The sequence below is a fragment of the Heterocephalus glaber genome, unplaced genomic scaffold (assembly GCF_053883595.1).
Source record: "Heterocephalus glaber isolate CG9 unplaced genomic scaffold, H.glaber_assembly_v1.0 deba00001795, whole genome shotgun sequence".
Lineage (NCBI taxonomy): Eukaryota > Metazoa > Chordata > Mammalia > Rodentia > Bathyergidae > Heterocephalus > Heterocephalus glaber.
In genome coordinates this window covers 4,146,917-4,174,915 of record NW_028258476.1, presented here as the reverse complement: position 1 = coordinate 4,174,915, position 27,999 = coordinate 4,146,917, and the positions used below count along the sequence as shown (strand labels likewise).

General features: G+C 44.1%; 1 protein-coding gene across 11 annotated transcripts in view; it reads left to right on the top strand.

Annotated features, from left to right (window-relative positions):
- The first annotated feature begins 6,625 nt into the window (after positions 1-6,625).
- Them4 (thioesterase superfamily member 4) overlaps positions 6,626-27,999 on the top strand; it is a 31,487-nt gene continuing 10,113 nt past the window's right edge. For 2 of the 11 annotated variants that reach the window (XM_087203552.1, XM_087203547.1), the window contains exons 1-5: positions 6,628-6,784; positions 8,841-8,942; positions 14,041-14,227; positions 17,864-18,023; positions 18,855-18,965. In XM_087203552.1, coding sequence (XP_087059678.1) covers positions 6,725-6,784; positions 8,841-8,942; positions 14,041-14,227; positions 17,864-18,023; positions 18,855-18,965 — 620 coding nt within the window. In that variant the 5' untranslated portion in view covers positions 6,628-6,724. The other 9 variants (XR_015448226.1, XM_087203551.1, XM_087203549.1 and 6 more) reach the window with 9 other exon arrangements.

The following is a 27,999-nucleotide window of genomic DNA, read 5'->3' as shown; positions in this document are numbered from 1 at the left end:
AAGGGGAGAGGGTTGGTGCTGGGGACATCCCTTAGTGGTACCAGGGTTTGATCCCTGGTACCCCCACACATCCACACATATAAAGTGGGCTATGTGTAGATTGGTATTGGTGAGAAGTTTTCCTTTATATACTTTCTACTGAGAAGGAAGGAAGGGAGGAAGGGAGGAAGGGAGGAAGGGAGGAGGGGAGGAGGGGAGGAGGGGAGGGGTGGGGAAGGGGTGGAAATGCAAGCACAGTTGCTTCAAAACTCAGTCACATCCCGCCTTGGGTCTCCCGCCCCGTCTTCACGTGGGGCCTCTGAAGTACACCCACTGTTCCTGCTGTCTTCGCACGTCCGCGTCCTCAGCCCGCAGCCTCTCCACACCCCAACGGCGCCAGCTGAATTCTCTTAATATGTTATGCCCTAGATGAAGGGATATTTCCAGATCCTTCTCTTGCATTTCAAACTCCTCTAAAACGAGGCTCCCCTTTCTTCCCTCTGCGCCCAAACACTGTCCTTCTCCACCTCCGCTCGGAAGAGTCCCTTCTCTCCCTCCTCCAACCCCGGGAACAGAGTCCTCCTTCTCTCCTATGCCCCAGCCTCATCCCGTACCAAATCTCTTCACTCTCACTCACTCCGGAGCACTCAAGAGTCCCTTGATTTCCACAAAACAAACCAGATGATGCTAGCTCTCTGCGAAGTCTTTCTGCCGCTCCCCACGGCCCCCAGAGTAAGCCCGAGAGCGCTGATGTGGGTAGAGGAGGTGCTTTGCTGCCTTGAGGCCCCGCCCACTCCTCTGGCCTCTCGGGTCACCAAGTCTCCTCCCGAATGAGGCCTACGAGGGCCAGCTGAGTTAGAAAGAAATTAACATACAGTCAGAGAGGGACTGGGCTCCCAAGGAAGTCAGCAGAAAAAATCAAGACCTCAGAATTGTGGTTGGAGGTGCATCTGAAGAAGACCGGGCCTCAAGATAAGGGATAAGCAGTACCTGGGAATTATACTGTAATTAACACCACCTGGGCCAGGAAGTCCAGCTAGGATGAGTCACCCAGGTGGGTGACCAGAGCATCTGGACCCATCCGGTCCCAAAGTGCCTTTGTCCTTTCCACGCACCCTTGCTATGTGACCTGTTTCCCCACTGGACCAATATTGGCTAAGCAGCCATACTTGGAATCCTATAGGCTGACTATAGTCTGACCCACGTTGTGACTTTGCTGTATAAATTACTCCTGACAAAGGGCCTCGGTGGCCACCCACTTTCGGGTCCCCCAGGAGCTATTCCTGCTCCCCAATAAATCTCTCCTACTCTTAACCTCCTTTGTCCTCTGGAATTCATTCTTTGATTTCAGGGGACACAAACTGGACACATCTGACATCTAGCAGGTTGGGAGTTAGGTTTTTCTCCTCTACCAGGCCCAGGCCCCACGGAAACCTGCACAGTCCCCTGAACTGTTGCTGATGTGGAGAATTATGGACTCAGGACACCTGCATTGCCCTTTCTATCTCACAGGGCGCTCAGATCCAGGAACACGGAGGCTGGAGGCTATGGAGGGGGGAGGAACGTAAGGCCCTGTATCTAAGGAAAAGGAAAGGGCTTATTCAGAGCTAGCCTTGAAGGCCATGAAGAGGCCTCTCACTGCCTCAGGTCTCTGTCTCACCCAGTTCAGGTTTGCAAGGGCTTTTGTGGTAGGGAAGAAGGGGAGAAAACACTGAGAGGATAGACAGGAAATTCCCACCCAGACCCTGCCCCAGGGCTTCACTCCCTAGAAGAAAGGAAACCAGACTCCCTGGGGCCAGCATCTAGAGTTTTGCATCCTTTCTCTGAGCTGGTGGGGTGGGCTACACTCTCAGCCTGTGGAAGGTTTAGAGAAGCAGCTTAAATTTTAAGGATACATTTTATTCTTTAGTATTCACTTGTGTACAGCTTACTACACTAACTCCTTTCCCTTAACATTTAGCTCAGCCTTCATCTGCTCAGGGATTTAGTGACTCACACAGGCATGGTCTCTCTTCTTGCTTGCCTTACTTTCTTTCCTTTTTTTTTTTTTTTTGGTACTGGGGATCGAACTTGGGTCCTTCTGCTTGCGAGGCAGGCGGCGAAACCACTGAGCTGGATCCCCGGCCCTCTTTTTGCTTGCTGGTGTTCCTCTCTCCCCCTCTCCCTCCTCCTTCTGGTGCCAGGGATCAAACCCTGGACTCATGCTAGGCAAGCACTCTACTCATGCTAGGCAAGCACACTGAGCTTGGCCCTAGCCCAGTGGTTTTATTGTTAATCTATTGTAGTTTTTCTTTTTTAGACTCTAAAGGCATTTGGAGGGGTGTCACTCCTAAATAGCTTCATACACTATTAAAAGAAGTACAGCTTACAGTGATCCCGCAACTACAGGAGTAGATTTCTTCTTTTAGTCATATATTACTGTCTTAAAATCTGTACTGAGCATTTAGTATTTAAAAATGGTGCTTTTACTACTCACAGTGATATAGGGGAAACGGATGTAACTCCCAAACCTACTAGATATCTGAAAACACGAGTTCGTGTTTTCTAAAATCGAAGAATGAATTCTAGGAACAATGGAGGTTAAGAGTAGGAGAATTTTCTTTCTTTCTTTTTTTTTAAACTGGGGATTGAACTTGGGAGCTTCGAGGGAGGCGCCGGAACCACTGAGCTAGATCCCCAGCCCTAAGAGTAGGGAAGTTTATCGAGAGAAAGATAGCTTTTAAGAGAGACAAAAGGGGGACCAGAAAGTGGGTTGCCTGCCTACCCCACTTTTCAAAGATGTTTTATACAGCAAAGCCATGTGGTGAGGCGGGTACAAAGTGGGACAAAACTATAAGACCTAATGGAAATTTACAAGGTGGGCATAAGGTGGGACAAAACCACGACCAACCAGTAGGATTACAAGTACAGTCACCCAGGTAATACTGATCAAATGGGGATGAAATGGGAAAACAAGTCACACACAAGGAATTTTCCATTTAGAACATCAACCACTGCTGTCTATCTCTAGGGGAAGTAGTGCCTCTTCTTTTTATAATGCTGACCAGTGAATGTGCCTCAGTTGTTCTCCCTGTTGGCTCCTTGCTGTGCTGGCTCCTGGAGGCCTGGGACCTTGAGGCCTGGGGTTTTGAGGGGGACCCTCTCTAACAGCCTACAAGATATCTAATTAACATACCTATCTACAATAGCAGCATACCAAGGTAAAAGTAAACTACCTCAAGTCAGAATTCTATAAAGATTGCTGCTTATTGGCCACTTACTCCTACCCCAGAACCTTCATGTGACAGACCGGTTAAGCCCAGTACCCCAGAAATCTAAGCCCCACCTCCACCCCATACTGGGGGTTGAACCCAGGGCCCTCACACTGAGCTGCTTTTGTCTTTTGAGGCAGGGGCTCACTGAATCACTAAATAGCCCCGGCTGGGCTCAGATTTATAATCCTCTTGCCTTGGCCTCCCAGAGTGTTGGGAATACAGTCCAGGTATCTTTACACAACAAATCCTACAGGAGCCTTTAACTCTGAATTCAACAAATGCAATGTTAAAAAAGATGGAGCCAGCACTCTGTAATGAGAACAATATAGCAGAACCTCCTTAGAAATGTATCAAAACATCCTCCAAACTCTGCATTTGTTGTTGACATGGGAACATATAATTTTCCCCCGATGTTTCAGCTGTAACATAGGGATAATAATGATGATCTCACGTGATCTGATGATTAAGCGCTTTGAACTGGAATTAAAAAGTTGGAAGTCATCAGCTCACAAACGGTGTTGCAAACCATGGGAAATGCTGAGATGACCTAGATCAGTGGTGGCCACCTAGGGCACGTGTGGTTTTGTGGTTTTCTTTTCAGACAAAAGATGTTAATGTATGAGTTGTTTTTTCTAAACTAAAGCCTCAGTATTCAGGTTTAATTGCTGAGCTGGCACTTTGCCATACGTAAGTGGGTTTGGGGCTGCAGTTTGGGTCCTCAGCTCTACAAGGTTTGCCAGCACTGACCTAGAGAAAAGGTTGAGAAAAGAAGACTTCAGCACTCCTTCCAAACGTTTCCTTCTCATTTGCACACTCAACTACTCTGTATGTGTGTGGTGTATGTGTGTGCATGGTGTGTGTGTGTGTGTCAGCTGGGGGTTGGACCTAGGGTCTTGCACATGCTAGGCAAGTGCTCTACTACTAAGCTGCATCCCCAGCCATTTTTATGGTCTCACCATGTGGCACAGGCTGCTCTTAACTCCTGGACTCAAGTGATACTCCTGCCTCAGCCTCCTTGGTAGCTACAATTACAATTGTGCACCTCCATACCCATCTTCAACAACTAGTTTTGTTTTGTTTTGTTTGGTACCAGGGATTGAACTTGGGATCTTGTGCTTCCCAGGCAGGCAGTGGCACCACTGAGCTAAATCCCCAGCCTCCCTCCCGGGTGAGATCAAAAGGACAAAGCAGCTGGAAATGGTGGTGCACGCCTGTAATCCTAGCACTCGGGAGGCAGAGGCAGGAGGATCATGAGTTCAAGGCCAGCCTGGGCTACATAGGGAAACCCTGTCTCAAAAACAGCAACAAAAAATGACACAGCAAAGCTAGACCCTACTTCCAAAGACTTATGATGTAAATGAATGCATGGGCCTGCAGTTCCAACCCATCCCTCGGCCTCATGGAGACACCATTCTAATCTCTTCTTCTCCGAGTTTGACTTTATTCACTCATTTGCAGTTCTGGGAATCAAACCCACAGCCTCTTGCATGCTAGGCAAGTGATCTCCACTGAGCTCCACCCACAGCCCAGTTCAACTGTTTTAGGTGACACATGTAAGTGAGGTCACAGGTATTTGTCTTTCTGTGACTGGTTTAGTTCACTTGACATACTGTCTTCCAGGTTCATTTATGTTGATGGAAATGATAGAATTTCCATCTTTTTATGGCTGAATAGCATTCAATTGTGCATGTGTACTGCATTTTCTTTATCCTTTCATCCATTAATGGAAAATCCACACTGGTTTGATTCCATCTTATGAAACAAATTTCAAGCCACTGGACATCTAGTGATAAAGGATATTGATCCTTAAGAGTCAGGAAATAAATGAGGAGAGAGCCCTGCATTAAGTTAAGGGAGTATCCAGGATGGGGCCCAGGACAGGACCCCAAGTTGAGGAAGCACAGTTGAAAGTATGGGAGGCCCTGGCCAGTGTTTAAAGGACAATGCCAGAGAGGGGACCTGCCTGGAGAAGAACTCTGGAGACGTGGGGAGGTACAGTCAGAGCACAGCAGTGCATGGGTGAAAGGAAGCTCCTGAGGCTGGGAAAGCTATGTGAGAGAATTAGAGTGTGGGACCGCATAGCCTTTGTTCCTTTTCTCCAGCCTCATTGTGATTAAATGTGAGTTAATGGATAAAGATGCTTGTTAGTTTTGGGACACTAGATAAAAATCTGTAACAGACCTAAAGTCCCAAAGTAAACTACTCAACTCCTTGTTTGCCTGGAACTGATGTTCCGGACACCACAATCTATAGAACAAGCTGCAAATGTCTGCTGACCATCAATACATGACAGTCGACTACTAACCTTTGTCCCCTTTTCTTTAATTCTATATGTTAACTTCCCCCCTCAACCCCCTATAAGAACAGCCTCGGACTCTGAGCCAGTTGCCTCTCTAAGCTATTTTGCTTTGGGAGTGCCATCTGGCCAGACTAATAAAGGTCTGTTTTATTTTCCAACTTGTCAGGTGTGTTCCTTCCTGGGTGTTCTTCACTGCAGTCAGCTCCTCGGAGCGTTTTGTAAGGCCCTCGGTCTTACAAGAGAAGAGTGTCCACTGTTCCTGCAGGGCCGAGAGCAGAGCCTTTCCCAACAGCCTGACTAGAAAGCTCCACAAATGACGAGCATTTGAAAAGGCCCCTCCTCAGTAGTGGAAATAACTAGCTCAACGCCAGTGGTTGTCAACCAGGGGAAGTTTTGCTTCCCTCTCTGAGGAGACATTTAGTGAAGTCTGAAGATATTTCTGATCGTCAGGACTAGGGGGGAGGTGCTACTATCCTTAGTGAGATGGCCAGGGTCACTACTAAACGTCTTACAGTGTACAAGTCAGTCCCTAACCCACCACAAAGAATTATCTGGCCCACAATGCCGAAGTGGTAAGGTTGTGTAAACCTGCTGTAGATTAGTCACTGCTCTGTCTTTCTCAACAAATCTTAAAAGTAACACACAGAAGGATCAAACTGCTCCAAGGGATTTAACTACATCCCAGAACAAAGCTCAAAAACATTTACAAGAGTACAAAACTATCCAGCACCCAATATGGTAAAATTCACAATATCTGACATCCAATTCCTCGCCAAAGATGATAAGAGATGCAAAGAGGAAAAGCAACGCATGATAAGGAGAAAAACCAGCCAATTCAATCAAATACAGAAGAGACCCAGATGTTGGAGAAACAGCACTAATTCGGAGGTGACAGTCGAGAGAGGTGACCCGAGCCCTCCAGCGCAGGCCGGCGCGAAGCCTCAGGGTAGCTTCCGGGGGCGGAAGCTGGGCGCGCCCCCACGGCTGAAGCCTCCCCGCGAGAGGCTGGGGCGGAAAGTGCCCCCGGAACTCAAAGGCCCAAGCCGGAAGTCGGAGGGACAGCCACGGCCTCCCACCGGGGGCGTGGTCCCGCCAGGCCTCGCCCCGCCCCTTGGGCCAGCCTGTGGGGGAAGGCGTCCGCTTTCCCGGCCGCGAGCTCGGGTGCCGCTCTCGTCCGCCGCCACTCGGAGTCATGTTGAGGAGCTGCGCAGCGCGCTTTCGCGCGCTCGGGGCCCCACGGGGCAGCGCGAGGGTGAGTCCGGGCGGCGGCCGTGGGGGGGGGGGCGACCCCGGGAGACGAGCCTGGTGACGGGCGGGCCAGCAGCGATTCAAACCCTGGGACCCTGCGGGGACGGACGGGAAGGTTATTGAGGATTGAACCCAAGATCTTCGCGCTAAGCTGTGTTCCCAGCCTTTTATTTTGAGATGGTCTCACGAAATTGCCCAGGCTGGGCTCTAACTTGCGATCCCCCTGTCTCAGCCTCCTAGAGTACTGGCATTACGGGTGTGTGATTCAGTTTTGAAGCAGTGCGGGATGCTTGATTGGTTATTAGGGAACGGACAGGCGCTATTACTGATATTAATAAGGAAAAGTTAAGCAAGGTCACCCTGAAGTTTCATGGTAGAAGTGACCCCTGATCGTAGGCTGTAGGATCCAACCGTTACCTCACAAGAGGAGCGTTGTCCATCCCTTCGGGTGGTTTAATCCTGATAGGCTCTCACTCATCTTATTTCTGAGAATGCAAACCAACCAGGGCACAGGTAGAAGATGATCCTTATGCCCATTCTAAATCAGTTTCCCCTCCTCTAAAGATTGTTACAGGATAATGAGATTACACAAGGAAGGTGTTTAACACAATGCCTGAAACATAGTGTTAAATAAATATCAACTCTCATTGCATCATTGGTGTCTGCAATTAATGTTGATTAAGCTTCAAGAATACTCCAGTCATTACTGGCCACTATGATATGCAAGGGATGATCAAAATATATAATGAAAGTTTTAATTTTTAAAAAAGTACTACAGTAGAAGACACATTGCCATTAATCCCCCTAAAAATACTGCCCCTTGCTACCATTTTCTATAGCATTTCCGGAAGCCTTGTTTCATAAGTGTCTTTAGGAGGTGAGATCAAAAATGAGGTGACTGCTGCTGTCAAATGCCATCCAATAGAAAGGTGGGCTTGTAAAAACATTACAGTGTGTCCTCATCCACCTTATTCACTGGATCTTGCACCATCAACTTCTGGCTTTTCCTCAAAGTCAAAATGACTAAAGATGAAAGGTAAATGTTTTGAATCAGTTCAGGTCACGGAGACAGCCACAACTATGCAACTAAAGACATGAAAGAGGACTTCAGAACTGCTTTAGAAAGTGGCAAGAACAATATGATAAGTGTGTTCAGAGTGAGGGGAGAATTTGAAAGGGGAATATTTTGAGGAGGATTTATGGCAGTCTTTTTTTTTAAATTTAAATATTCACGGTACTTGTCAATCCCACCTCATATATAGATTAAGAAACAGCCCTTTCTGTAAAGGAGCTTACAGTCTAGTTTAGGCAACAGGGTCAAATTTTGCAAAATTAAAATGTGTATGTATAGCATCTTAAGCTATTGGAGCTTTCTGCTAAAGAATTAGTATAGGTTGGTGATTAATCATGTACCATCTTGCCCTTCAACAAAGAAAATGTCTTGTGTAGATCTCAATAAAGGTGAATTAATTTCTTTAATTATATGTTGGTGCCTTATAATCTGTGCTGAGAGTATTTAAGTATTAGTACTTACAGTCTTTATAAGTCATGCTTCTTTCTGCTTAGTAATTTAATCTTAAAAGGAGACATAAAAAAGGTCATAACTTTTCTTATAAGGCCCACTTTTATAAATGTATAACCAAAGATCAAGCATGACCTTTCTTCTATTTAGGATAACCAAGGGCAGTGATTGTCCCTAACATTTCCTCCTCAGATGTTGTCTCTGTGTGAATTTGCAGGCTTGCATATTTCAGGTGTCTATTAGCTCTCACCTTCATGAACTGAAACTATTTTTCTTTGCCATGTAGGCAAACAAACTCAGTATACCCCACACTAAAATTAGTAGATCCACTCTTTTTCGCTCCTTCCACATACCCACTGCTACACCCACATCCACACCCACACACACACACATACCCACACACACACCCACACACCCACCCACCCACACACACACACACACACACACACACACACCCGTTTCCTTCTAACCACCAGAATCTTTTTTTTTCTTTTTTTTTGTTACGGGGGATCGACCTCTGGTCCTTGTGCTTGTGCAGCAGGCGCTGGAACCACTGAGCCACATCCCTGGCAAACCATCAGAATCTTCAAAGCCACATCTCTGGAATCAAGACTCCTCTGCTTGCTTCTCCCCACAGTCAGTAAGTAAATCCCCTCATCTTTGATTCCAGGGTCGTAAATATGTCCTAAAACCTTTCTTCTCAGTACTCTGTACCTCATTAAGATTCTGATCATGTCTCACCTGGATCTCAGCAGTTGCTGACCTGGTTTCCCCACCATTGCTTCTTCCCATTTCAGCTATACCAGATGGAACTTTCTAAAACCTGTTTGTGGTCAGGCATGATGACGCACGTCTATGGTGCCAGCACTTGGGAGGCTGAGGCAGGAGGTCACCATGAGTTCAAGGCCAGCCTGAACTACATAGCAAGACCTTATCTCAAAACCCCCCCAAAACTGTGTTACTCACATAATGGGAAAAAAATGTTTTGTTCAAATACCACCCTCATGATTCTTTTTTTTTTGGTACCGGGAATCAAACTCGGGTCCTTGGGGTTGCACAGCAGGCAGTGAAACCACTAAGCTAAATCCCCGGCCCACACCCTCATGATTCTTTAGACTTCCTTTTACTATTTTTTTTTTTGGTACCAGAGATGGAACTCAGGACCTTGCACTTTCAAGGCAGGCACCGGAACCACTGAGCTAAATCCCCGGCTAGACTTCCTTTTAAAAATTAGCTTCATTTTAAGTAATAACATTTGTGAAATCATAAGTGTGATGTGCTATATTTATGCCCTTTTATGCCATAAATATATGTCAAATGTAAGTATTTCCTAATTTTTTTTTTCTGGTACCGAGAATGGAACTCATGACCTTGTGCTTGCGAGGCAGGCACAGTGCCACTGAGCTACATCCCTGGCCCTAGTACCTAATATTTAAAAATATATACATCATTGTCCTGTGTCATCTAAAACTGTCTCCCATAACTACTGGGCTTCTGAACCATTGACTCGGAAGAGTTTCTGTGGTGTGACCCTGCTTCTGCTTTGCCAACCACATCCTGCTGTTGCTCCTCCCTTCACCCCTTACTTCCATGAAGGCTGAAGTCCTGGCAGTTTCCCTGTGTATCATGGTTGTCTCATCCTCTGTGCCCTTCTTAGAGCACCCCTCTCAGGTTCTCCTTCAGGAACTTTAACCGTAAGGAATCACGCATCAGCTTCCAGTGTTACCTGAAAGCACTCCTATGTCTGAGTCCACTTTTGTTGTGTGGTTTTTCACATTCATGGCTGCTGACACCTGATAGCAGGGCCTACATCTTCTCTGGGTTGCCTATCCCTGGCGTTGAACCAGAGCTCAAAAAAGTGTGTTGCTTTAGCCAAATCCAGACTTTAAAAGATTTTAATTCAAATCAGGGCCCAAGGAGTGATTCTAATTTGTGAAAGTCTTCAATTAGCTGTGTTTCACTGCTCCAGGAAAAGACACTGGAACTGGTCGATCCCGGAGTTGCCTAGTTAAGAGAACTAGGTGAGCTGAAACTCATACTTCTAAAGCCTGAACGTACTTGTGCCTCTCACTTGCCATTTATTGATGAGCACATATTAATCTGTGATGAGTTGTGTTTGCTAGGTTACTTCCAGAACTCAGGAACTTTAGAAGCTACGTGGTTGGGACTGGATTTGTATTGGAAATAATCCAAAAGAGAGAAAATACTATGTTCATAAGGTCTCAGTCAACATTTTCATTTAGAGCAGCAAAAGATTGTAAACTCGTTTGTTTTTGAGACAGGGTCTCCCTGGGATATAGCCCAAGTTGGCCTTGAACTCAAGATCTTCCTGTCTTAGCCTGTTGTGCTAGGGTTGCAGCAGGCAGCAGTGTATCCAGCTGGAGACAATAAAAATGATTAAGTACAGTATAGTACATTCATTTAAAGGATTTTTTTCTGCTGAGAAATTTTGAGATTACAGGTATATTAAGAAAAATTACACTTCAAAATCTTGGAGGAGGTGGGCACAGAAAAACATTCTAAATGTTCTCACTCATCTGTGGAAACTAAAAGGTTTATTTTCATTGAAATAGAGTAGAGTTGTGATCACTTGTAGGAAGGGAAGGAGGAAAGGAGAGAGAAGCTGGATGACCAGTACAAAGAATAAGTACTAAGTGTTTTCCAACACAGTAGGGGGACTATAGTTGACAACAATTTGTTGTTTGTTTTTTTTTTGTCCTGGGGATCAAACTCGGGTCCTTGCACTTTCGAGGCAGGTGACGGAACCACTAAGCTACCTCCCCGGCCCTATAACAATTTGGTTTTGGGCGGGGTGGGGGTGAGGTTGGTACCAGGGATCGAACTCGGGACCTTCTGCTTGGGAGGCTGGCGGCGGCACCACTGAGTGGCACCACTGAGCTAAATCCCCGGCCCTAACAATTGGTTTTATGTTTTGTTGTGTTGTTTTGAGACAAAGGGCTGGTTATGTAGTTCAGGCTGGCCTTGAACTCATCCACCACGCCCAGCAAGTGTATAAAAATTGATCACATTTTATAAAGCAGAAGAGAGGAGTTTAAAGGTTCCCACACCAAGTAATGGCAAATGTTGAAGGAGACAGAAATGCAGCCAGGGATGTAGCTCAGTGGTTCTGCTGCCTGCTGTGCAAGTGCAAGGACCCGAGTTTGATCCCCGGTAACAAAAAAAAAAAAAAATAAAAAAAAAATAAAGAAATGCTAACTATCTTGATTTGATCATTATACATTGTTTACATGTCTCAAATTATCTCTTTTTATCCCCCAAATATGTTCAATTTTCAATGAAAAAATAAAGCCAGATGGACACATCTGAGAGAATAAGCAGTGTAGAAAAGAAAAGAAATGCACAGATTATTGAATGAACTTTACCATTATCCCATTATGGACTCTGCAAAACATAGACGTAGCTCAGTGGTGGAGCACTTGCCTAGCGTGCGTGCAGTCCTAAGTTCATCCCCAGCATCATAAAACAATCTCATTACCAAAGCTATGCCAGAAAAACGCAAAGTACAGCTCCTTAGCAGTCAGAAGGGTACACTTTACTGGGGACCAGTAAGCTGAAGAGAGCAATATAGGGGGAAAAAGGCTTGGAAGGGATACATCAAAAGCCTACTGTCCAGTGCATTAAGAGTTAAGTTAAAAAAAAAGAGTTAAGAAATAACAGCGTAGGGCTGGGATTTAGCTCAGTGGTTCCACCACCTGCTGCACAAGCACAAGGACCCGAGTTCAATCCCTGGTACCAAAAAAAAAAAAAAAAGAAATAACAGGTAGATAGAAAAAAAACCCAAAAATAAAGAAATAACAGGTAGAGTTTTTGTTGTTCTTTCTTTCCCAGATTTTCTGAGCTGGGTTCCGAAGGGATAACCCAATCAGAAACACCACAGAAAAGCACCAGTCCTGGGCTAAAGGCAGAGTGGTCTCACCCGTGCCCCTGTTTCCCTCCTAGCTGGTAGCACAGTCAGGACTCCCTTGTTTTTGACTGCACAGAGTTCCCGAGGCAGGTTCCCACTGTTTTTCAGAACTCGCAGCCAGCCCAGGAGTCAGCAGGAGGCTGGTTCTCTCATCACATCAAGGGCAGCTTTCCTGGTCAGGCCCAGAGGTACAATCCAGGTGCCATAGCTACATTAAATCAAATGAAGTAATGATGCTGGAAGGGATGGGGTAGAGTCGATGGCTTCTGGGACTTAACTGTCTCAAGATTTCTGCAGTGGTTAAAAGAACCAATTTTCCTGTCTGGTCTCTGGGTGTTTGCTTGATTCTGCTCCTCTGTAGGTCACACTTTGTCTTCTAAGCTCTCCAGCACCCCTGCAGTATTCCAGTTGTCGGCTGGGTACTGGAGCAGCAGTGCTCAGTGCTGCCGAAAAATATCATGGATACAAGCTTTGGTTACTGTGACACCGAGCGCTCTTCCCAGCCCCTTCTATTGCTCTTGTGTTCCTTTTCTTGGTCATTCACTCTGTCACTCATCCTACTCACAGCTCAAAAACCTGGAATTTGCTCTGGTGTTTCCCCTTTTCCTTAAATACAGTCACCAGATGCCACTGCATGCTGACATCGAGTTGCTGAATAGCCTCCAAACAGAGCCCTCCGATTCCAGTCTCAGTCACTCCTGCTATCTTTTACACTGTGGCCAATCCGGTCCTGTCACTCACTTGTTTAAAATCTAGTGGTCAGGGCCAGGGATTTACCTCAGTGGTCCCTAGTTCGATCCCTGGTACCAAAAAAAAAAGAAAACACAAATCTTAGTGGCCAGGCATGGTGGTGCATCCCTTGTAATCCCAGCTACTCGGGAAACTGAGGCAGTAGGGTCACAGGTTTGAGGCCAGTCTGGGCGACTTAGTAAGCTCCTGTCTCAGAAATGAAAAAGGCTGGGGATGTAGCCTAGGTGAGGTCCTGGCTTCCATCCCTAGTACTACAAAGTAAAAGCAGGAATGCCTCGGAGAGCACTTCAGGTACAGTTCAGACCAGTTCACTTGTTCTTGAGGCTTTGCCTGTATCTCACGATCCTCTTGCACTGTGGCAGTTTTCTTTGAGGCCTTAATTTCATCTCCTGTAAAATGGGGATAATAATCACTACTTACTGGAGCCAGGGATGTAGCTCAGGGGTTCCGCCACCCGCCTCGAAAGGGCAAGGTCCTGGGTTCAATCCCCGCTACCAAAAAAACCCAAACAACTAATCATTACTTACTTCATGCAGTTGTAATAAGGCCCTTTAGACTGCACCATGCCTCCCTGCTTTCCACGAAGTGCCCTGTGTCTTCAGTACTCCTTCCAGCTGGCTGGCTTCTGTGTGATAATCAGTATTTAAGTCTTACAAACCCAGCTGAAGTGAAAGCCGTTCCCTTGTGCTCTAGCTTCCTGTGCAGGGTCTACCGGGGCACTGTTACATGGGGGCCATGTCTGTCCTTCGTCTCCGGCTCACCTGGGCTTAATTTGGCTTTGTCAGATGCTAGCTGGGTGATGTCAGACAAATCATTTACCCTTTCCAAATCTCCCATTTCTCTTCAGGAGTTTGGACCAAGTGATCCCTTCATCCCCGCCCTGTACCAGGGATCAAACTCAGGGGCTTGTGCTTGCAAAGCAAGTGAGCTAAATCCCTGGCCCATCCCTTCAATTTTGAAATGGGAAGAAGAAATGCTGCAATATAGTCTTAGAAAATGAGAGAATATGTTCCCAAATAGGGCGCATCTCCTATTATTCTCCTTTTTCTTCTCTCTCTTTTAGAGGTCATTTGCTTCTGAGAACGTTCCTGACAGGGACCATGCTCTCCCCAACTTCAGCTGGCACAAGGACTTACGACTTCTCTTTGACCAGTTCATGAAGAAGTGTGAAGCGGGCTCCTGGAAACGTTTGCCTTCATACAAACGAAGTCTTCCTGAGACCGTCCAAGATTTCCAAACCCTTTATGTTGGTAGGCACAGCTGTTTTCCTATCAGTAATATTTGATTATCAAATAGAAAACTAAGAACAAGTTGAAGTACTAGTTATTACTTGAGAAAGAGTATAGTACGAGGATTTCTGTAGCCACCAGTTTTATGGGCCAGAAATCTCAATAGATTTTGCAGATTATGGGAGAATGTAAAGCCTGCTGTCAAGAATCAGATGGCCCCACCCTGGCAGTCTCATCCCCATGAGCCTGCACCCGCATCACCCCTCTATGGAGGCTGTCATCACCAGTCTCAGTTTGCCTTTGTCACAATACCTGGCGCCATCACCCTAAGCAGCTCAGAACACTCAGGCCTCCCCTGCATATTTCAGCTCTAAAACCCCAAAAGCAACCCACCTACACCTAGTATACACCCAGTGTTAGGATACTTCCGTGTCTCAGTGTTTAGTAATCCTTCTCTGTTCTCCTTAGGTAATTGTATTCAGTCTCATGGCCTAAGAGCCTATCCAAAAGCCAATGGTTCCCTAATTTAATGGTAAAATAGTTATTTCTCAGTTGATATTCTGGTTCCACAATGTAAAGCCACGTGACCTTGGGCACGGAACTTTACCTTTACATGCCTCTGTTTTCCTAGTGAAGGAATGCATGAAACAGACATACAGCTACTTTAACCAAGAAAAAATAGTAAAGTTCTTAAGTTTCTTTTCAGACCTTTCAGTTTAGAGCTAAGAATTCTGTATATAAATGAAGGGAAAATTAATTTGTATTTTTAATTAAATTAAATGATTAAATTTATGAAATTACTTAAAAATTAACTTTTTAGGGCTAGAGGTGCAGCTCAATGGTAGAATGTTTGCCTAGCACTCATAAAGCCCCAGATTCCATCTCCAGCCCTACAAAAATAATTACTAATTTTTTAAATTAAAATTTTATAAATGATTTAAAATGTAATTGATTTGTAATATTTATGCCATTCTACTACCACATCACACAATGAATTGAAAGTCCTTACCTTAGTGCAGTCTGGCTTCTACTTGATCGGCTCTACTAAAATGTCTTCATGGAAGGTACTGCTGACTTAAGTGCTGAATTCGGTGGGCATTGTTCATTTTGTTGTGTTACAGTGATCCTGTAACCCCTCCTGCCTCTATTCTCACCCTCAAAGCCCTCCTTACTCCCCGCTGTCCAAGTGGCTCAAAATGCAGATCTGAGCTGGGCATAGTGATGCACACCTGTAATCTCAGCACTCTGGGAGCCTGAGGCAGGATTATCACCAGTTAGAGCCCAGCCTGGGCAATTTAGGGATTAGTGAGACCCTATTTAAAAAACAAACTGGGGATGTAGCTCAGTGCGAAGACCCTGGGTTCAATCCCTGGTGCCCCTCTACACACACACACACGCACACACACACACTCACACACACACACACACACACACACACACACTATGCAAAGCTGATTTTACCCCTCTGCCACCTCTATTGTCATTCTCTGCTATGTGAGTGAGAAGCCCTGGGAGTCTCGGTCAAGGCTGATTGTGCTTTAGTGGGTTAGGAGTAGAGCCTGAGACTCTGTATTTCAAACAGACCTGTTCTACTAGCCTTATTTTTCTTATTTTGGTGAGATGATCTCATGGTTTGGTAATCTAGACTAGAAATGTTGAACTCTTGTTTTTTCTTTTGGTACCGGGAAATCGAACTTTGGACCTTGTGCTTGCGAGGCAGGCACTGGAACCACTGAGCTAAATCCCTGGCCTGAAATTTTGAACTCTTATGTAAAAATTTAGAAGCTTGTCTTATCCTGAATATACCTGCCTCATTCTGACGTCAGCATTAGAAGAGATCTTGCATTTATTTCATTGTAAATAAATGGATAAACTGGAGCAAAATAGCTAGTTCTAGGCTAGAGCCAGACTTAAGAATTTTAATCTCCCTGGGCCAGTGGTGGTGAACCAATGGCATGCATGCTATTTGTTTTTCTTTTAAGACAAAAAATGTTAATGCTGAGTTGTTTTTTTCTAAACTGAAACTTCAGCATTCAGGTTTAATTGTAGTGTTGGCACTTTGCGATAAATAAGTGGGTTTTGCCGTAGGCCAGGTTTCTCCTCTGCCTTGACTCCTAGGCCAGGGTTCTTGCTGCCACACCATAGTACTAATCCCTGACTTTAAGTTTCTTTGTCTGGCCCTCTGAGTCCTGACTTTCCTCGGCACCTGCTTGGACACATACCCTGTGCACACATCTGTGCCAGCTGGGCATGCAGGCTAAAAGGGTGACTGTCCAGGAGACTCAAGGCCTGCAGAGAAGACACCCTTCCCCAGCCTCACTTCTTCCAGGCCTTCTCATCCCATGTCCTTGTCCAGGTTTTTACATGTAATTAGGTAGAAATAAAGCAATGTAAGTAATTTTATGCATGACAAATCATGACAACCTATGAAAGAAAGCTAAGAATATAGAGGATTAAATTTTAAAATAGATATGAAAGAACAAACACACCATTTCATTAAATCAGTCACTTTCGAATCAGCCTATATTTTGACTCAACGCAGAACATCTACCCTTCACAGAGTACTGAGTGAAGAACTACCTAAACAGTTGCACTGGGATTTAGAGCCAGAATATATGTGAAGTAGTCTTTTGCTTTTGCTTTTGCTTTTGTTTTTGTTTTGAGACAGGGTTTCTCTCTGTAGTTCAGGCTGTCCTTGAACTCACTATGTAGCCCAGGCCGGCCTCAAACTCATGGCACTCCTCCTGCCTCAGCCTCCTGAGTGCTGGGTTTACAGGCATGCACCACCATGCCCAGCATATTCTGTTTCTTTTTAAAGTCTGATTGCAACCCACTAATTTGATTTCATGATCCTGATGGCTCTACCCTAATTGGGGGATTTAGCATCTTCATCACACTGAATATTGAACTTGACCCTGTTTCTATTTATATTATTTTTTTTTGTTAAATTCTTTTATTGGTACATTGTAGGTATACAACACATTTACATTTCTCATTGGGAACCTGTACCTTTACATGATGCATCTTGGTTCTTATTTTTTCCCCATTCCTAGCCCTCCCTTCACCCCCTCCACCCTTCCCTATTTACAGAGACTTTATTTCCATTTTTTCCATTTCTCATCATTTTTCCTTTCCCTTCTTTCCTTTCTCCTGCCCCTCCCACTATCCCTACCCCTTTGGACCTTTTCTTCCTGTTTTGCCTTATCGATTATTTTGAACTTGACCCTATTTCTTACTCAGTATAACTAACAGGTTAAACTCAGGTCTGCTAGAGTTACAGTTAGATTATTCATTTTCTTTAAATTTCATTTGAACCGTGCTTACTCCTCCAAGAAGAGTTTCTGTTTGTACTTTGCCACTTTATCCAGTTTTCCATCAGCAATCGCAGGCTGTATTTTCTGCTTGCCGTGTGTGGGTAAGTCCTTTGTTTTCATTTCAAGTGTGTGTAGTCCGCCCCCGATGAGACCCGAAGTTCCCCAAGGGCAGAGATTCTGTATTCGGTCCCTGACACCTTCCCACTCCTTTCAGTTCGCACCCAGTTGACGTATTAATCACCGATCTGTCGGCACGCGAGTCCGGCAGGGTGCGAGCCCTTCTCTCCTGGCATTTGTCTCCTGTTTCTCACCCAGCTGTGCCCATCTACTTGTTTCTTTACAGACCCGAAGCTTCTGAAGAAACAACCAATTTCACAGGCCCAACTTTTCACCAGAAGCTTTGAGGACGGCCTGGGCTTTGAGTATGTGATGTTCTGCAATGATGCTGAGAAAAGAGTAGTTTGCTTTTTTCAAGGAGGTCCTCACCTGCAGGGCACACCCGGGTAAGGGTGCTCTCGAGGTGTGGGTATGAAAGGGTTTATCTCCTAGCCCCTCATGTATCTGGGGGTGCAAAGAAGACATTAAAATGGTCATGTAGATATATAGTCATTGACATTAAAAGATGTTTATAGTATATCATTAAAATACGTATTCTCTCTATTGTTTATTAATTAACATTTTAATATATTATTGTAGGACACAGGGCAATCAAGTATAACTTCGGGGACTATGATTAACGTGTAAACAGCGGCTTAGCCCTGACTGGATGGTAGTGTTATGGGCCTTAATTTTTTCTTCTACTTATCTGCATATCCTAAATTTTTGTTTTTTTGGTACTGGGGATCAAATTGGGACCTTGCGCTTGTGAGGCAGGTGGCAGAACCACTGAGGTAGATCCCCAGCCCTGAATATCCTAAATTTTTTAACAGTGAATGTATATAGTTTGTTTAGTAAAAATAGAAATTTTCTAGATTATAATTGAGCTTTTTGCCAGCTGTGATCTGATTAAGTTATGATTTTATTTTTATTTATTTATTTATTTATTTTGGTACCCGGGATTGAACTCGGGTCCTTGCGCTTGCACAGCAGGCAACGAAACGACTGAGCTAAATCCCCGGCCCTAGTTATGATTTTATTATAAGTGCTTAAGACCACACTACTGTGATATAAACACAGTAACACTGATTTGACTGACATTCAGTATCCTGAACACGGACTATGAGAGCCTCTCCTAAGTGAATGTGTGGAAATGCTTGGATCGTTTCCCTCTCTCTCACGAGGCTCCCTGTTTCCTGGCCCTTCTGAAAGCATTTCTCTTTCTGTGTTGTAACTAGGTTCACTCATGGTGGCGCCATTGCATCCATCATTGATGTTACCACTGGTACATGTGCGTTTAGAGCCGGAGGAGCTGTCATGACTGCCAATCTCAACATCAATTATAAAAGGTAAATTTGTAATAATTCCGTACCTCTCCTTAGGTGTCACAAGTCAGATTCCCCAGCAGCAGATCCTGAGACAAAGCTTTGTGTGCCAGTGCTTACTAGGGAAGTACTCGCAGGGGGAAGGAACAGGGACAGGGAGAAGCAGGACAGTCAGTGCAGGTGAGGAAGCCACCCAAGGCTGAGCTCTTGCCAAGCTCCCCAAATCCTGCAGAGGGTAGCTGCAGCCTGATCGTACAGACGAACTCCACAGTGAAATGCGCTCCTCAGCACTGTCCCTGTCTCAGATGAGGGAGCTAGAGTCTTCATACACCCACACGTGGTGGCCAGGACAAGGACTACCTGGGGACCATGAGTTCTCAGGCACAGGATCCTAAGGTCTCTGTGTGTGAGCAAAGCAGGCTCTAGGGAATTTTTATTGGGGGTGAGGTACTGGGAATTGAACCAGGGCCTTCACACTGAGCTACATTCCCAGCCCCTTTTTATGTTTTGAGACAGGATCTCACTAAGTATGTTGCCCAGACTGTGCTCAAACTTGCATTCCTCCTGCCTCAGCCTTTCAGAGTGCTGAGATTACAGGCGTGTGCCACCACCCTCGGCTAGGGCACGTAATTTTTGTAAAATGAAAAAAAGATCTGGGTGAAGCACCAACATCTACTATATAACAAAATATAGAAATTTTACCTAACTTCACACAGAGTTTGGAGTCCAACAGAAACAAACCTCAACATCTTCAGTCACACAGCTGTACCTTTACCATAAAAAGAAGTGTGGATACCTGCCCGGGAATAAAGGGCAATACCGCAGAACAGAACTTACAAACGGAAAGTTCAATACGTGAGACTCCAGGTGAGGTTTTGTGGCTTCTGACCTTGGAGAACTCTTCTGTGCCCCATAGTAGCATCTTGAGGGCCATGCTTTATAGATTATGGGTTGATTGCCTATCAGTAATCCTTAGGGATATCCTACCAAGGTCAATCCATAGAAAAGGGTTCTTTCTCTTAGAAAATATTAGTTGATTTCAGGGATCAGCAGACTTTTTCTGTGAACATGCTTTGTGAGCTAGATGGTCTTTGACACAAATAGTCAACTTTGACATTGTAGCACAAAAGCAGAAATAGACAATACATGAACAAGTACAGCTGTGTTCCAGTGAAACTTTATTTACAAAAACAGCCATCCATCCAGTGGGCCTGTGTACACAAACACAGAATTGCAGGCCAACTATTTTAACTTCTTCCTCCTCGGCTGCCAATGATAATATAACTTCAAATTAAAATTACTTAAACAGAATAGAACCGTATTATGTGAAATAAATCTAGAAAAAGGTATCCTGAGCTGGCATGGCAACTCCATGGTTCCCAGAGATGCATGTGCCTTTCATTTTTTCACCATCCAGAATGACTGCAAGAACCATCCAGCCCTACTATGAGATCTTAAAAAAATTGAGGTATACAGTACAATATTGACAGCAGGCACAATGTGGTTCAGCAGATCTCTAGCACTTAATTATCTTGCCTAATTGAAACTTTATTCTTATTGATTAGCAATTTCTACCCCTCCTTATAATCACCATTCTGCTCTCGGACTCTTTGTGTTTTTTTTTTGTTTTTTTTGGGTACCGGGGATTGAACTCTCGGGTCCTTGCGCTTGTGAGGCAGGCGGCGGAACCACTGAGCTAAGTCCCCGGCCCAGACTCTTGGCTTTGATTTGTGTGTGTGTGCGTGGTTCTGGGGATTGAGCCTTGGACCTTCACTCTGAGCTACATCCCCAGGCCTTTTTGTATATATTTTATTTTGAGTCAGGATCTTATTAAGTCGCTAAATTGCACAGGCTGGGCTTAAACTTGTGATCCTCTGCCTCAGCCTCCTAATATGCTGGAATTGTAAGTGTGTGGCACCATCCCCAGCTAGTTTGACTTTTTGGGGGCCACCAAGTGGTTGCCAGGGATTGAACCCAGGATCTCTCACATGCTCAGTACACACTGTACCACTGAGCTCTGTACTCGACCCCTGAGTTTGACTATTTTTGATGATACCTTATATAAGTATTTGTCCTGCTGTGACTGGCTTATTTCACTTAGCTAAGTGTCTTCAAATTTCACCCATATTGTCTCATATTGCAAGATTTCCTTTTTTTTGGTACCGGGGATTGAACTCAGGACCTTGTGCTTTTGGGGTAGGTGTGGTGCCACTGAGCTACATCCCCGGCCCTAGATTTCCTTTGTTTTTAAGGATGAATATTCTCTTATAGGTATGTACACATTTTCTTTATTATATCTTAACTATAATGAATAGCATAGTGAACGTTGGGGTCCTAATTTCTTGTCAAGATCTTGATTTGTATAAATATCCAGAGGTGGGACTGCTGGATCATGTAGTAATCCTATTTTTAATTTTTTGAGGACTGCTTCTACTGCTCTCCATACTGGGTCCAACATTTTACATTCTCACACACAGAGTGTAAGGGTTCCAGTTCCTCCACCTCCTGGCCCACAGGTGTGGGTGCTGGGGATTAAACCAAGAGCCTCACACATGCTGAGCGTGTTCTCTTTCACATCCCAACCCCGCAAACCCTGTCTTTTTTGTTCTAATTTTGTAATAGCCATCCTGATAAGTGAGGTGATATTTCAGTTTTGTATTTGTACTTTCTTTTTTTGTACCGGGGATTGAACTCGGGTCCTTGTGCTATTTGTATTTTCTTGTTCCTAATGATTAGTAACATTAAGCATCTTTTCATACATTGTTGGCTATTTGTATGTCTTGTTTTAGAAAATGTTTATTTGGGTCTTTAGCCCATTTTTACAATTAGGCTATTTTGCTACTGAGTCACGGGAATCCTTATATATTCTGGAAATCAACCCCTTATCTGATATATAGTCTTACAAATACTCTCTCCCATTCTGTCAGTTGCTTTCTTTACCTTTCAGAACATACTGTTTCTGGGCCGGGGATTAAGCTCAGTGGTTCTGCCGCCTGCCTTGCAAGCACAAGGTCCTGAGTTCAATCCCTGGTACCAATTAAACAATTAATTTTGTATCCTGATACTTTACCAAATCTCTTTATTCTAGGAGTTTTTATGTGTAATCTTCAGCATTTTCTACATCATCATGCCATCTGCAAACAGATAATTTTACCCCTTTCAAGTTTGGATACCTTTTATGTATTTTTCTTTCCTAATTACTTTGTTTAAACTTTCAGTACTATATCAACAAGAAAAGATTTTCGCAGTAAAAAGAAAATACTATACAACATGATAAGAATATATTGTTTTTAATATTTTTCCATGTTTTAAAAAATATTTTTCCACATTCACATAAAGTTGAATGAAGTACAACATACTCCCTCAAAAAAACCTTTTAGGCAGGGAGGGCATGGTGGCACACACCTCTAACCTCAGCTACATGCGAGGCTGAGGTAGGAGCATCAAAAGTACTAGGCCAGCCTGGGCAGTTTAGTGAGACCCTGTCTCAAAAAAAACAAACAGGGGGCCGGGGATTCAGCTCAGTGGTTCTGCTGCCTGCCCTGCAACCACAAGGACCAGAGTTCGATCCCCAGTACCAAAAAATGAAAAAATAAAAAGGACTGGAAATGTAGTTCAGTGCTTCTGGGGTTCACTCTCTAGTATCCAAAAAAAAAAAAAATTAAAAGGTTCATTTCAAAGCAAACTGAATTAAATTATTTTGATTGCAGTTTAGTTCAGGTGTTTGTCTTGAATATATGCTACCTGTGACTCTGTACTTAGTCATCCCTTCCAAGAAGCCATCCACATAAATGAATTGCATTGCTGTTGTTTTGTTCCTGATGGTTAGAAAATATACATAATTTACATGGAATCCTGTGGATGGTGAGTGCAGTGAGGCAGGGTCAGAGCTCACATCTCACGACTCCAGCTCTGGTGCTCTCATCGCATTGCACAGCCTTCATTCTCTCTGTCAAGTGACAATGAGAGGTCAGGGTAAAGCAGTGGATGATATAAACAGTTTAGAAGTGTATATTTATCAAGCCCTATCCTTTTGTGTAAGGTTGTTTAGATTCATAATAATGATAAAATTTAATCTGATCACTTGATAGTTCTTCAGGATACTAGAGGGAACATCCTTGAATTAAATTTTGTAAAAATAATTTGGAGCCAGGTGTGGTGGTGCCCGCCTGTAGTCCCAGCACTCTGGGAGGCTGAGGCAGGAGGATGGCAAGTTTGAGCCCAGCCTGAGAAACTTAGCTCAGTGTGAACGCCTTGAGTTCAATCCCCAGAATTGAAAAAAAAAAAGTCAGGGAATTAAAATTCAACTTATAGTGTTAATTGAGCATCATTTAATCTACCTTCTTATTTATTCCTTAGCCATATAAAATAATTTCCAGCCCTCTGATCCAAATGTCACACTTATTTCCTTGTCCCTAGCATATTAAAGGAGACAGAGCCGCTCATAACTAGTGGTGGCCAGCCTGCTGAAAGGTCTGCTATCTCACCATGCCTGTAACCCATTCAGGGCATATCAGGAGGGAAGCTGTGGTTTGGACTTCTGCATGCAACGTGGCAGACAAGAAGCACTGAACACACTCCTCCTTCAAGACCAGTAGATCTTGTACCAAGTACAAAAGTCAGTAAACTACCAAGAGTATCAATAGAAACAATAAATGACAGATTTAGACCCTCAAAGACTCAACAAGGTATCACGATATGTTTATCAAATACACAATAGAAAAGAACAAAGTATGAGATTTTTAAAGATGAAATCACAAAAATAAAAAGCAGTAAGAAGCTATAAAAATTATTAGGCAGATTTGCCATGGAACCTAATAAATCTTTTATAAATTAAAGTGTAGAAATTATTTTAAAGCACAAACAGCAGTGACTAGGTTAAAGCACTATTTATACACAATTGAAAGTGAACAGAAATGTAGATCTGAAGAAATTACTCTGACAAAGCTGTGCTGTTGAAGCCCAAAATCTTTTCTCTGAATCTATTTAGAAGCTCAAAAGCTATAGAATTAACCTTCCTGTTTTCCTGTTATAACTACCCCACTGTGTGGGCAGTCTATATAGAAGGGTTTCACTGCTCCTTGCATGGTGGGATAGCAAGGGGTAAATCTTGTGGGTAGAAAACAGGAATTATTCTATCAGAATTTTTTTTTTGGTACCGGAGATTGAACTCAGGACCTTGCGCTTGCGAGGCAGGCAGTGGCACCACTGAGCTAAATCCCTGGCCCCAAAATAGGAATTATTCTCTGCATATTAGATATTTAAAACAAACATATATGGTGGGATGGATCCGACAGAGTCTAGGCTCTTGTGTAGGATGAGTATAGAATTGCAAATGTGCATCCAGTAGTAAAAGAAAGGCAGCTGCATTTGTTGAAGATCGCTGAAAGATCTGCTCAGAGCAGGCAGAAACAGGAAAGTGGTGCCGGGAGGACAGGAAAGTAAAAGGCACAGCACACAAATTAATCAGGCGTTGGGATTTTAAAGGAAGTGCACCCCAACCCAGTGCTTCTTACTGGGTCTCTAGGTAAGATTGACAGGAATGATTGACAAGGGTCTGAGTCGTCTCAGGGGCTTTTGTCCCAGCATTCACTCTGATTAAATTTCATGTATGAGATATAGTCCATGTTTATGAACCTTAAAAGAGGTTCGAGTGGGGCCGGGTGTGGTGGTGCCCACCTGTGATTGCAGCCCTCGGGAGGCTGAGGCAGGAGGATCACTGCGAGTTTGAGGCCAGCCTAGGTTACATAGTGAGTTCAAGGTCAGCCTGAACTATGAACTATATAGTGAGACCCTGTCTCAAAAAAAAAAAAAAAAAGTTTCAGAAAGGTTAGAACAATGGAAGGAGGATTGGCCCTGGGGTGTACATTTTTTACTACAGGGCTTAAGAAGTGTATCTGGCCCGGGCATGGTGGCACATGCTTGTAATCCAAGCACTTGGGAAGGTGAGGCACAGGGGACCGCTGCCAGTTTGAGGCCAGCCAGGGCTACCTAGTGAGAGTTCCAGGCCAGCCTGAACTACATAGCGAGACCCTGTCTCTCAAAAGAAAAAGAATGAACCATATCTGGCCTCTTTTGTAGACCTTAAGACCCTTTGTAGTGATTGACTCTAGACAATATAAAGTTATATCAAAAAGGTAACAAAGCTTAGTAGCTAGACTATTTATATTTCCATTCTTATTTTATAGCCACACCTATACAAGAATATAAATCTTTACCTGAGGAGTACTTAAAAGTAGATGAGTATACCATAATGGGGATATATCGAGAGAGGCTGAGGCACACAGTTTTGGAATAGCTAGTGTGACTGGAAATCAGAACTTTTTACGACTGTAAGTTACAGGTACAGCTGGAGACTGTCAGCAGGGCCTGGTGCAGTTTCTGGAGCCTTTTTTTATATCTAGCCTAGCTTTTTAATATTAACATTAACATTAATATTCTCTCTCTATGTATCCTTTTGGGTTATATTTGCCTGCTGAGTTTTCAAGACCAAGTAAAAGTAAGACTGTATTAATCAAAATTACTCTCTCCACACACACACACACACACACACACACACACACACGTCTCTTCATAGTTACTTCTGGGGCCATGCGAGGAGCCTCTTAGCCCCCTAGTTTTTCCTCTACCAGTTGTCATATGGCAGGATGGATCGTGAGCTTTGCTTGGCCGTCCGGCTCCCCTTGGAAACACAGGGGACATTTCCTCTCTACTGACCTGCCCTTTGCAGATTGCACGCTGATTGACTCCTGTCCCCTGAGTCCAGCATCACCCTGCTTGGGAGGCTGGATGACTCCCTGGAGTTGCAGATCCTTCAGAGGGGTCCCTCATGCCCTGGGTCCTGCCTGACTTTGGAGGGTCGGGGCCAAAATGTTGGCTGTTCTCTTCACGCAGTTACCTTCTTTAGCTTTGGTCTCTAAACTCCTAGAAGGTCATTTGCACCAGTCTTGAAGTGGGAATAGAAAGCTTTAGTTATTATAATCCTACCTGGAGATCAGGCACTTTGAAATATAAAGTATGACTGGAGAACAGCTGCTGCTTATTAATCATGGTCAGAGTTAGTATTAGGAGTCTGTCTTATTTCATATGTACTACAGGTGGTAACCTACCATCTTAACATATCGTGTAGTACTTTTTTGTAAGTCATATTTCTGCAGAATGTTACCAGATCAGAATTACAAAATTTTACAAGGAAAATTTAAAATCAACAACAAATAAAGCATTTATTAACTCTGAAAGAATACATTTAAATTCCTATTTTACTGTAAAATAACTTAAAACAGGTTACCCTTACCCAATTGTAAAATATTCCATGATATATATAAATATACGATATATTCTTATCAAGTAGAAGGTGCTTGTCTACAGGTGCAGTCCACAGGTGAGCAGTGTCTAGATTGTATTGTGTTTAGCACACCTGTCACAATACAGTTACACAACTGTCAAATAAACGTAAGCCTGAAAGAATTTATCATTACAATTGTGTTTGAGGACATCAGTATTATAATATTCTTTAATCCGAGTCCTAGAAGAACAGAACAGAGAGGATGGAAGAGACCCAGAATTTGAAGATATACTGGGTGAGCGTATTCTAGAACTAAAGAAAATCATGAACCCACAGGTACAGAAAGCATAACAAATAGCAAGCAGGATACATAGATATAAAACTGTGCGGGAAGATATAGAAAAATACAGACTATTACAAATAGAGGGATCTTAGAAGCAGTCCATCAAAGACAAGAGAGGGCACCATTACACTAGCAATAAACCTCCAAGTAACAACTGCAGAATGAAGTATCTTCAGAGTGCTGAGAGAAACACGTGAAGCTAAAGTCATGGCCTCAGCAAAACTGAAGTTCAAGGCAAAGTAGAGGATTTTTCATTAAGCAAAACTGCAGAGTGTGCAGAATGATAGGACAATACTCAGGGAACTTCTAAAGGGTGTACTTAAGAGACAGAAGGAGAATAGCCCCAGTAGGCAAGAGGATGAAAGAAGGAACAGAGCGAATAAACTGGTAGCATATAGGCAACACAGACAGAGTCTTACGGAAGTGAAGGCGGTATCTCAGTCTCAGGGACTGACGCGAGCCAGCCTTCAGCAGTTTGCCAACTTAAGCCCGGAGATGTTCTTGTTCACATACAGTCCCATGTTACCCTGGGCAGTGAGGGACTTACCCCGGGAGGTGGTTCAGGGAGGGGCTCCTTTGTGAGTATGGCTTTTCTGTCCTATTAGGACCCAGTGGCATTCAGCTTCTCAGGCTTTCTAATCCTTTACTGTAGTTTTAATGACATTTAAAAAATATTTTCCATTACCTCCAAGTTTTGAAATTTATTGATGTGAAGTTATTCATAATAACCTCAAGTTTTTAAATCTCAGCAGGGGGATAATTAAAGTGAAAACTTCCTTTCTACCTGGAGTAGTTCCTTTGCCCCGCGTGGTGGTCCAGTAGAAGCAGAAAACACATTTCCATGCCTTGTCTTATGTCTCCACCAGCTGAAATCTCACCTTTAAAGTGATACCTTTCCCACTGTGCTCCTAAACCTCCAGGAGTCCCAAAAGTGACTGTAGCCTCTAGTCACATGTAGCTGTGTAAATACAAATTGACCAAAATTATGTAAATTTAAAGATTCAGTTTCCTATTCATACTAGCTACATTTTAAGTGCTCAGTAGCTCCATGGGGTCGCATGTTGGAACAGCTCGGACAGGGAACGTTTATGTCATCACAGGAAGTTCTTCTGGACAGCATGGGCTTGAACAGTGAGCTGTTACCGGCAGCTTGTCCTTAGGGGTCTTTCTAGTGACTGTTGTCTAAAGGAATTGGTGAGAAATTTAGGTTATGACAGAAGAATGGGAGCAGCAGATGGAGGGACCATCGCAAGGCCCTGCTTTCCCTTCCTGACGGGATTTCCGCTCGCCTCAGACTTTGCTCTGCGTCTCTGAAGGGGAAGTCCTTGCCACCACAGAGCAGGAATCGCCTGTCCCGCAGCCTGGTGAGGGCAGGGGTGCTGCGTGGGGCGAGAGGCGGGAGACTTGGTGAGGGCAGGGGACGCTGTCTG